The sequence below is a fragment of the Myotis davidii genome, unplaced genomic scaffold (genome assembly GCF_000327345.1).
Source record: "Myotis davidii unplaced genomic scaffold, ASM32734v1 scaffold441, whole genome shotgun sequence".
In the NCBI taxonomy this organism is placed as follows: Eukaryota; Metazoa; Chordata; class Mammalia; order Chiroptera; family Vespertilionidae; genus Myotis; species Myotis davidii.
In genome coordinates, this window is record NW_006291818.1 from 1739046 (window position 1) to 1750145 (window position 11100).

Here is an 11100-nt window from a genome sequence, read left to right on the forward strand (position 1 = left end):
GCAGTGGGGAACCCCACCCTAATCCAGGACAAACTTCAGAGCAAACCAGCCGGCCCCCACCCATGCACCAGGCCTCTATCCTATATAGTAAAGGGGTAATATGCCTCCCAGCACCAGGATCAGCGTGACAGGGGAGAGCGCCCAAAGCCCAATCGCCCTGCAGCTGTGTGTGACAGGGCGTGGGGCCACAACCTCCCTATCCGCCCTGCTCTGTTCGTGACAGGGGAAGGCGCCCCAACCCCCGATCAGCCCTGCTCTGTGCCTGATAGGGGGGAGCTCCCCAACCCCCTGTGGCTCTGGGTGTGACAGGGTGCAGTGCCCCCAACCCCCTGATCGGCCCTGCTCTGTGCGTGACGGGGTGGCGCTGCAACCTCCCTATCGACCCTGCCTTGACTGTGACAGGGCCTCTCCCACCTCCATGGCAGCACTAAGAATGTCCAACTAATGGTTTAGACCTGATCTCTTGGGGGCCTAAGCCTTTAGTCGGACATCCCCAAGGGCTCCCTGGCTGCTAGAAGGATGTCTGACTGCAAGCTTAGGCCTGATTCCCCGGGGAGTGGGCCTAAGTCGACAGGTGGACATCCCCAAGGGGTCCTGGACTGCGAATGGGCCCAGGCTGGGCTGAGGGACGCCCCCCGCCCCCGGTCAGTGCACAAATTTTGGGGCACCGGGCCTCTAGTATATTTATAAAATTTACAGGCAAAATTTTGGTTCTTTGTGTGAAGCTTTTCTAGGACCCGACTCTTCAGAACTAATACAGCATCCCTTGAGCAAAAACCACTCTAAACCAAGAGAGTCCAATATACTGCTCCTATTAGTCTGGAGCCCATCATTCCATTATAGGATAATTATTAGAAGATATTGCTATTTAGTTTAGGACTAAGTAGAACATTTTCACATATTTTGATTTCTTCATTAGTTGCCACTATACAATCACATACATAATGTGACATTTAAAATCATGTCTTTGGAATTCCCACTTCACTTTCAGAAGGGTTCAAAGTGTTATAGTTAACCCCTTCCCCGGCAGAAACGTGTATACTCGTTTTCACAAAATGTTCTTTTTCAGTCGTCGACGAGTATACTAAGAAAATATGGTAAAAAAATATGGTTTATAGGAAGACGAGTTACAAACTGTTTTCATAACCAGCATCAAAAATACTATATAGAACCAAAATAAAAAATTAGTGTGAAAAAGAAACGTTTTTAACAAAAAAATTGTTGGGGAAGGGGTTAAGAGAGTAAGCTGGCTGGATTAAAATTTCAGATTCATTATATAGCAACTATGTAAGCTTAGGCAAGTTACTTCACCTCTTGAGCTTCAGTTACCTAAGATGGGAAAGTGGGATATACCTCTTGGAGTTATTGTAATACAGGTAATACATGAAACAGGTTCACAGCACTGCCTAAAGAGAGTGACACAATAAATTTTAGCCATTAGTATTATGTTTACATTAAATATGACAAAATGATTATAAATTGGATATATTTTTTTAACCTTGCAGATTCAAGGCCTCAAAAATTGGTTCAAAAGTCAGAATTGTTCCTCTCTATGAAAATCTTTAGTAAAAGGTGAAAGATTTATGTGATCTAAAGAGAAACCAGAGTATTTGTTACTGTTTTGCAGAATGTTGACTGCCTAAAGTATCTAAATAACTTAAGAAGATGCTGAGATTGGTGTAGATGATCTCTGAGTTCCTTTTAACTCTGAGATTTTATGAATAACAGCAATGCCAAGTAAGAGTGACTAAGACTAAGAAATAACAATGAAGAATAGAATAATAATGACCCACTAAATGGTATACATACAGGACATGAGTGGGCCTCACTAAGTCTTAGCTATCTATATAGATAATAGCCTAAGCGACCAAATGACCAAACGATCGGAACAACCAGACTGACCGGTTGCAATGATGCGCACTGACCACCAGGGGGCAGACGCTCAACGCAGGAGTTGCCCCCTGGTGGTCAGTGTGCTCCCACAGTGGAGCGCCGCTCAGCTGACTGACCAGTCCCAGTGGCCCACCATCCCAGCGGCAGCCACTTACTCAGTAGTCCTGCAGGTCCAATCTCCAGAGAACAGGCCAGGCACCGACGGACCAGAACTGCCGGCATGATCCTGACAGTGTGGCCGGCCTCCTGGAAGTCGGCCTCGGGCACCGTAACCACCTTCCCCTCCCTAGATGCTCAGTAAGGAAGAAACAATATAAAAGTGGTTGCCAGGTGGCTCCTGACAACTGGCACAAATGTCAGCGGGATGGATCTGGATCCTGGGCTGGCAAAGGCATCCCGCCAGCCTGGAGGGGTGATCATGTCCCGGCCCTCCTCACCCCCCTCAGAATCCCACCCGTGCATGAATTCGTGCACCGGGCCTCTAGTATAAAATAGTTATTTAGCTTCCTCAGTCTTGGTTCCTCGTTTCTAACAAGAAGTTAATATTACAATCTCATAGATTTTGATTGTGATAGATACTGTTTATTGTTACCATAGTACCTGACATGGAAACAATAAACAGTATCTATCATAATCAACATGAAAATGAGTAAGATATAAGCACTAATTTCTGAAAAATTTGAGTTTTTATGAAATTTATCCCCTCCCTTTCTAGTTATTTCAATAGTTCATTTTATCCCTGAACTTTTAGTAATAGTATATTGGTCTATAGTAGTGTTTTTTGTTACACTCACTCACGTAACATACTAACAAATTATTTTCTAGAGTGGCAATAACATATCTAGACTCAAATGAATGCTCCTACCCTAACTCATTTGGTGGGAAACAAAAGTAGAGATGGAGAAAAGACACTTTATAATTAATTTTTTTCATAAGTCACCCACAATACTGAGAGCTGGGCACAACTAATCACAGCTCTCTGCTGAACATAACAATCCATTATTGTGTCCTTTGTTACCCTCAAAGCATACTTTAGACCCAGAAACTAGGGATATTTCACCAAAATATCGGTTTGACAGAGGTAGATATATAAATTGGAAGCAGACAACAAATATTTGTGGAATTGGAGGCAGACAACAAATATTTGTGGAATAAATAACTATGAGATACTTTATTTTGTTGTTAATACTCACCTGAGGATATTTTCCCCTTGATTTTTAGAGAGTGGATGGGAGGGAGAGGGAGAGAGAAACATTGATGTGAGAGAAACACATCAATTGGTTGCTTTCCCACATGCCCTCATTGGGGCTGGGGATCGAACCTGCAACCCAGGTACACGCTGTTGACCGAGAATAGAACTCAAGACCCTTCAGTGGACAGGCTGATACTCCAATCACTGAACATACTGGCCAAGGCAGATATACTTTCTTTTGGTAGACTATCTATATCTATATCTATTTTTTGACAGACAACTGTTTAATTTTTTTTTTCATAATCATAAACTTAACTCTGCAATCCAGCTAGACTGGGAAGAGGTAAGGAAATTATGGAACCCAATGAACTGTGGCAAGAGCACAAAGATTATAGAACATTCCAAACAAATCGGGGTGAAGGGGTGCTCTCCTGAGCTACAGAAGGAATGGTCTGATGGTTAAAATAAAACACAAGTCAAATTTATTAGGGTTGTCCACAGTCAGCAATGGTGATCTTCTTGCCATTCCTGGACCCAAAGCACTCCATGGCTGTCACAATATCCATGCTGTCTTTCACCTGGCGGAAGACCACATGCTTGCCTTCCAACCACTCAGGCTTGGCAGTGCAGATGAAAAACTGGGAGTCGTTTGTGTTAGGTCCAGCATTTGCCATGGACAAGATGCCAGGACCTGTATGTTTTAGAATGAAGTTCTCATCCTCAAATTTCTTCCCATAGATGGATTTGCCGCCTGTGCCATTATGGGTATGGAATCACCACCCTGGCACATAAGTCCCGGAATAATTCTGTGAAAGCAGAAACCTTTATAAGCAAATCCCTCCTCCCCAGTACTCAGAGCACGGAAGTTTTCTGTTGTCTTTGGAACTTTGTCTGCAAACAGCTCGAAGGAGACGCGTCCCAAGGGCTCGCCGTCGACAGCGATGTCGAAGAACACAGTGGGGTTCACCATGGCTAGTCACCGGCGGCTCTGGGGCGGTGGCATCTGCAAAGCCTAGATTATATATTTTTGTACAAGCTGGTCTACCTTAATACAAACATGCTTTACAACTTCAATTTTCCTGTATAGGATTCTTTGGTAGGAATCACCAAAAATGCCACAAACAGTGATTAGATAAGGCATCAGAATACACCCGAAACTTGCTGTAAGTAGCAACACAAAATAGATTGGCTTGGTTAGGCAATGTATAAAGAAAATGAGGGTTGAATGTTTAATAGGTACTGTCTTTTTTTTTTTTTTTGCCTTTTTAAAGGTGGTTTGCATTTTTTTAAATGTTTTTATTGATTAGAGAAAGGAAGGGAGAGGGAGAGAGGGATAGAAGCATCAATGATGACAGAGAATCACTGATTGGCTGCCTCCTGGGATCAAGCCTGTAACCTTGGCATATGTCCTGACTGGAAATCAAACAATGACCTCCCGGTTCATAGGTCGACCCTCAGCCACTGAGCCACACTGGCCAGGCCTGTGTTTCCTTTTAAGGTGATGTTTTGGAACTAGACAGAGATAACAGTTGCACAGCATTGTGAATATACTAAATGCCACTGTACACTTTAATATGATTGTACACTTTAATATGATTAATTTTACATTTTTACTTTTACCTCATTTTTAGAAAATGTGGGGAGTAGAAGCAATTAATATGCAAAGAACATTGAACTTGGAGTCAGAAAATGTTAAATTTTATCCTGTGTAAATCACCTACTAATTATATGAATGTGTCCTCTTTTGAGCCTCAGTTTTATGTTCAATCTAGTATTGTATCCACTGCCTAGCAGGACGTTGTATTGATGAGATGAGAATGTATATAAAACTACTTTGTAAACTGTTCAGCATTATATCAATTTTAGTAAAAAATAGGAGCAGAGAAAAAAAACATGAGCAGACATTTTTATGAGGAAAAACTAGTTCCATTTTTAAGTTTTGTTTTTCGTTATTTAGTCCCTCCTATACTGATGACCAAACAACAGTATTAAATTGTTAATTAAATATCTAATAGATGTATTATTTTATGTAAATAAGCCCCAATATCAACATGGTACGAAAGAAATCAAATTTCTTAGCCAGAAGAGACTAAGGGCGGGGAGAAGCATTTGTAGGATGGGGTTCTTCTGTGAGACACTCACCAAGTGCTGCAGAGTCATGGAGTGGTCTTCTCCTGGAACTTGTGGTGGAGAATGAGTAGTATGGTGCCCCAGGTTTTCCTGAAGAAGACAGCTGTGCTGGGCTCCCAAGCCCTAGATCTTGTCTCAGGAGACTAGACTATAAAACAAGGCCAAGGAAACAAGTTATGTTCCCACTGATAATGACCAAACCTGAAAATTTCAATACTACTAAATTATTTATAGTTCCTTCAACAATGTTTTGAATTTAAGAAGCATCCAATAAGTACTTATTTGAGTACTTAGGCCACTCAATTAGACCATTTGTTTAAGCATATATTTCTCCGCCCCCCCCCCTCCATCCGTGGATGGCCTACTTTCTAATAATTATGTGGATCTATATAATCTTAAGATTGAAAGACACTTTAGTTACTATGTGGCTCTATCCATTCATCAAGAATGTTAAAGAAAAAAGGGCCACCCAGTCTTTGCTTGAATGCTTTCATGACCACATATGCATCAATTTTGTTCCGTTCCTATTCTCTTTCTGGATAGGAATATTCTCTTCATTGTTTGAAGACCACCAGTATTTTCAGGGCTAGCTATTCCTTTGGTAGGAATCACCAAAAATTCCCACACTTAAACAGTGATTGGATAAGGTGTCATCTTCAACAGTGTCTCCTGAAGGGTTTGAATATCCTCCTTACGGTCCCTGACACAGATTATGGATATATTTTCAGTTTATCAAAGTCTCTTGTAAAATGAAATGGAGGACAATATGTCAGATTACTGCAGAATAGTTTTCAACACCACATTTGTGCTAACTCAAATTGAAAGGTAAAGAGTGATCACACCCTACTACTCTATTGCATATGCTGCAATTAAGTCATGTGCCTAGGTACATACGTGCTCCTGACCTTTAAGTCCATGGGCCGACACTCTAACCACTAAGGCAAACTGCCATAGCCTGTTTACTGATTTATTCATTTACTTATTTATTTCGTTAATCCTCACATGAGGATATTTTTCCCATTGCTTTTTGGAGAGTGAAAAGGGGTGGGGGAAGACAGAGAAACATTGATGTAGATACACACACAGACTGGTTGCCTCCCACATGCACCCCAACTGGGGGCAGGAAGAGAACCGCAACCCAGGTATATGCCCTTGATAGGGAATGGAATCCAAGACACTTAGATGCTCGGGCTGACACTCTAACCCAGGGGTAGGCAAACTTTTTGACTCAAGGGCTACAATGGGTTCTTAAACTGGACCGGAGGGCCGGAACAAAAGCATGGATGGAGTGTTTGTGTGAACTAATATAAATTCAAAGTAAACATCATTACATAAAAGGGTACGGTCTTTTTTTTTTTTTTTAGTGAATCCGGCCTGTGGGCCGTAGTTTGCCCATGGCTGCTCTAACCTCTTAGCCACAGTGGCCAGGGTCTGTCTTCTTTTTAATGTAGGCATTTATAACTATAAATTTCCCTCTGATTATTGCTTTTGCTGCATCTCATGTTTTATATTGTCTTTTCATCTTCACTTGATAGTTCATTTTTCTTAAAAGCCTATTCAACAATGCTGAAGCACAAACAGAATGGATGGGCATGGACAGCATTATGCTAAGCAAAATAAGCCAGTTAGAGAAAGATAAATATCACATGATCTCACTCATTTGTGGAATATAATGAACATAAACTGATGAACAAAAATAGATCCATAGACAGAGAAGCACTGAACAGACCGTCAAACCTCAGAGGGAAGGCAGGGGAAAGGGGGGTGGGATGGTGGATAAGAGATCAACCAAAAAACTTGAATGCATGCACATAAGCATAACCAATGGACACAGACACTAGGAGGGTGAGGGCATGTGCTAGGGGGTGGGAGTGGCCAGGGAGAGGAAGACATATGTAATACTTTAATCAATAAAGAATAAAAAAAAAATGCTGAAGCATACATTCAGTACTCAAAGTACTAAACCAGGTAAAGATCATTCTATCTTTTAGAAATGCTTATAATTAAATTTTTTTCCCCAGACTCCTCAAAAGGTAAATTCTTCTTGGAACAGAGGCGATACCTTCTTGATAAAGGAGAAAAGTGAAAAGAAAATTTCAATCACCAGATAATATGATGTGTACATGAAAAGACTACATAGTATTATTAATGTAACTAGAGGCCCGGTGCACAAAAATTTGTGTACTCGGGGGGAAGGAGGGGTCACTCAGCCCGGCCTGTGCCCTCTCGCAGGCTGGTGGGTGACTAAAGCTCCCAACTACTCCTTTTTTTCTTTTTTTTTAAATTCTGGGCCAGCTTTAGCTCTGAGGCTCCAGCTCTTAAGCCTCTGCTGCTGAAAGCAGGTTTCTGGCTTTTGTTTACCTTCTGTATTTGAAACAATGTTGCGATCCTGCTGGCTGAAGCCCGGGACTAAAGCTGGTTTCTGGGGTTTTGTTTAGCTTCTATATTTGTAACATACTTGCTTAGAGTTGCAGCTCAGCGGCCGGCAGCGGCAGGCGGGGAACGTTGGAGGCCTCCGTCACTGATGTAAGCAAGCCTCATGTTCGCTTCCAGCTGCCTGGCTGCCGGCCGCCATCTTGGCTGGCAGTAATTTGCATATTGCCCTGATTAGCCAATGGGAAGGGTAGCGGTCGTATGCTAATTACCATGTTTCCCTTTTATTAGATAGGATTATTTAGCATTAAGTGCACAAATTCCAACAGATACAAGGTTCAACAGATTAAGAAAGATGTGGCTCTGGCTGGTGGCTCAATTGGTTGGAATGTCCTCCCATACACCATAAGGTTGATGGTTCGATTCCAGGTCAGGGCACATACCTAGGTTGCAGGTTTGATCTCTGGTAGAATGTAAATGGGAAGGCAACTCATTGATGTTTCTCTCTTTCTCTCCCTTCCTCCCTCTCTAAAATTAATAAACATATCTCTGGGTGGGGATGAAAAAAATAAAGAAGATATAATTATCAGACATAAAGGAGAAGCAGTACCCCTTAAAATAATAATCTAGGAGAAGTGATAAAATTGAGGAAATCAATATAAATGTCAATAGCACATGTATTCTTTCTATTTCTATAGCAAACCTTTAGCAATGGATCTGATTATGTCAAAGTGGTATTGACATTTCATTGTCATGTATGCTTTGTGTTTTTCTTTCTTTTTTAAAAGCACAGACTAGGCACATTCAACATTCCTCAAATAGCAATCAAAATATGGCTCAGTGTGCTGGATGGGACATATTATTACCACATGTTTGAGGCCAGGGGTCATGTACCTTGAAATTTTCCTTTAAATAACAGTCTTTTAGGATGTTCCCTGCTCAGTGCAAAACTGCCTTTCATATATTTTCAGGCATCTGCTGTATTTATTACTTCATCTGCTTTTTCTCATATAGAAGGCACGTATGAAACTGGTCACTGTACATATACAAACAAATACATGAGAGGAACTGGGTATTCATATGTCTCTTAACAGTGCTCCTTATAAATTTCCTTGGCATATAAATTCTAATGGGCATATAAGATAATGATTTATACAAAGGGTCAACAATTTGCAGGTCAAATTGGGCCTGTTTCAAAAATGTTTTTATTGGAACAGTCTCACCCATTCATTTATGTATTAGCTATGGTTGTTTCTGTGCTACAATAGATAAACTTTCAGATGAGTAAAATGTAGTCAGTGAGTTATTTCTTCAAAGAAGTCAAATAGTAGTCATAATAAAGACTAACAGAGGCATAAAATAATCTGTCATGAATGGGAAAGCTCATTTCTTATAATCCTAAAAGTAGATGAAATGTTTCCAAAAACTGTATGTCCTGAAATAGCATGAGCTTCATAGTTAGCTACCCTGAGTTCGAATCCTGACTGTATGATCTGGGGTAAATTATCTAACATTAATGCATCTGTTTCCTTTTCTATTAATGGATGTATTATCAATTAGTTTACAGGGTTGCTGGGAGAAGTAAATAGGATTTAAATAAAACTAAGCATGGTTGTAGAACCTAGTCAAAACAAAATAAAACAAAAAAAATGATTACCACATTCTAAGTATCACAAAAGAATAAAAATAAGATGAATGACATTTTAAATTGTTTCCTGGGCACAAACTCTTTGTCCTAAGGTAGGAGACCTTGAGTGCCTTGAATCAAAGATGTTAGAAGCAGCAAAGAGGACAGACAGACTCCTTGAAAGAGGGTTGACAACTAGAGGGTAAATCCTGAGAGGAGTGTGACAGATTCAAACTGTTTCAATTTAAGTCAAGAATAAATTGACATATGACAACTTAATTCTCAAAATGATTAAGGAAATGTAAGGATTTTTGTATAAACCTACCTTTAGCATCCAAACATATAAACACATTGAGTGAAAGAAAAGGAATGGTGAATTATACAAGTGTGGTGGAATGTTAATTAATGAATCTTGGTTAATAAGGGCATGGATGCTCATTGTACTATTATTGCATGTTTCCTGTGAATTTGCAATTTTTTCAAAATAAAAAGTTGGATAAAATCAGAATAAATATCAAGGATTCAGAAGCACACTTTCAAATGTATTATCTCAGTTAATATTTACTACGACCTTAATTATTATGTAAATTTTATGTTTTATAGATAGCAAGTAGTAGAACCCTAATTTGAATCTAGGTCTGTTTCAGAAGCTTCTTTCTCAATACAACAAGACTTCTACAATAGTCCACGAACCTAATTACCATTTATAAGATTGCTAACTTGGAGAAAAATAAGTGAGCTGTCCATGAATTTGGTGGGTAACAGTCCTAAAGCTGAGGTGCCCACAGAATACATATTGGTAGACTTTGCACATATGCATAGGATAAAGGGGCAGGGGGAGGAGAACAAGCTTTTTGGGACAAAAAAAAAGTGCTTGCTAACAATTTTAGTTCTGCTAAAAACTTTTTCCTTACTAGAGACAAATATGGAGATGTGGTTAGGGAATAAATACTCTGTCTTGCTCTATACTGAATCTTAATGTTCCCCCGCAAACTGGAGAAGCTGTCCTAATCATAGAAATAACCTATTTAATCTGTATCTTGAGCTATATAATTAGGCAAAGTATATGTAGAAGAAATTGTTCCTTTTTAAGAACATACGATGATACTTTATCCTATTAACTAAAAATAAATTGCTTAATACTATAAGAAATAAAGAAGAACGTTCATTCTAGATCTGTGAAATATGCTATTGGTAATTTAATGGGGATTGCATTGAATCTATAGAGTCTTTTAACTCCTTAGTTAAGTTTATTCCTAGGTATCTTAATTTTTTTGGTGTGATGGTAAATGGGATTGCTTTTATAGTCTCACTCTTTGTAAGTTCACTATTGGTGTAAAGAAATGCCATGGATTTCTTGGCATTAATTTTGTATCCTGCTACATTGCTGAATTCATTTATTAAGTCTAATAATTTTTTTATGGAGTCTTTAGAGTTCTCTATAATTCATCTGGAATTAAAAAAGACCTTGAATAGCTGCAACAATCCTGAGAAAGAAGAATAAAGTAGGTGGGATCTCAATACCAGATATCAAACTGTATTACAAAGCCACTGTTCTTAAAACAGCTTGGTACTGGCACAAGAACAGACATATGGATCAATGGAATAGAATAGAGAACCCAGAAATCAACCCAAACCACTATGCCCAATTATTATTCGACAAAGGAGGCAAGAGCATACAATGGAGTCAAGACAGTCTCTTTAATAAATGGTGTTGGGAAAATTGGACAGATACGTGCAAAACGATGAAACTAGATGACCAACTCACACCATATACAAAAATAAACTCAAAAATGGATAAAAGACTTAAACGTAAGATGGGAAACCATAAAAATACTAGAGGAATCCACAGGCAGCGATATCGCAAGCGTATGCCAAAGGAGTT

The 11100-nt window shown here is 39.7% G+C and overlaps 1 protein-coding gene and 1 pseudogene across 11 annotated transcripts in view; both read right to left on the reverse strand.

The window, feature by feature from the left end:
• The window catches only part of TCF12 (transcription factor 12), a 357822-nt gene that overhangs the window by 91612 nt on the left and 255110 nt on the right, over positions 1-11100 (reverse strand). For 10 of the 11 annotated variants that reach the window (XM_006765238.2, XM_006765233.2, XM_006765234.2 and 7 more), the window contains one exon: positions 5228-5363. In XM_006765238.2, coding sequence (XP_006765301.1) covers positions 5228-5363 — 136 coding nt within the window. Of the gene's footprint in view, positions 1-5227; positions 5364-11100 lie in introns of those variants that run through there. The other variant, XM_015564974.1, reaches the window with a different exon arrangement.
• Positions 3382-4073, reverse strand: LOC102756213 (annotated as a pseudogene).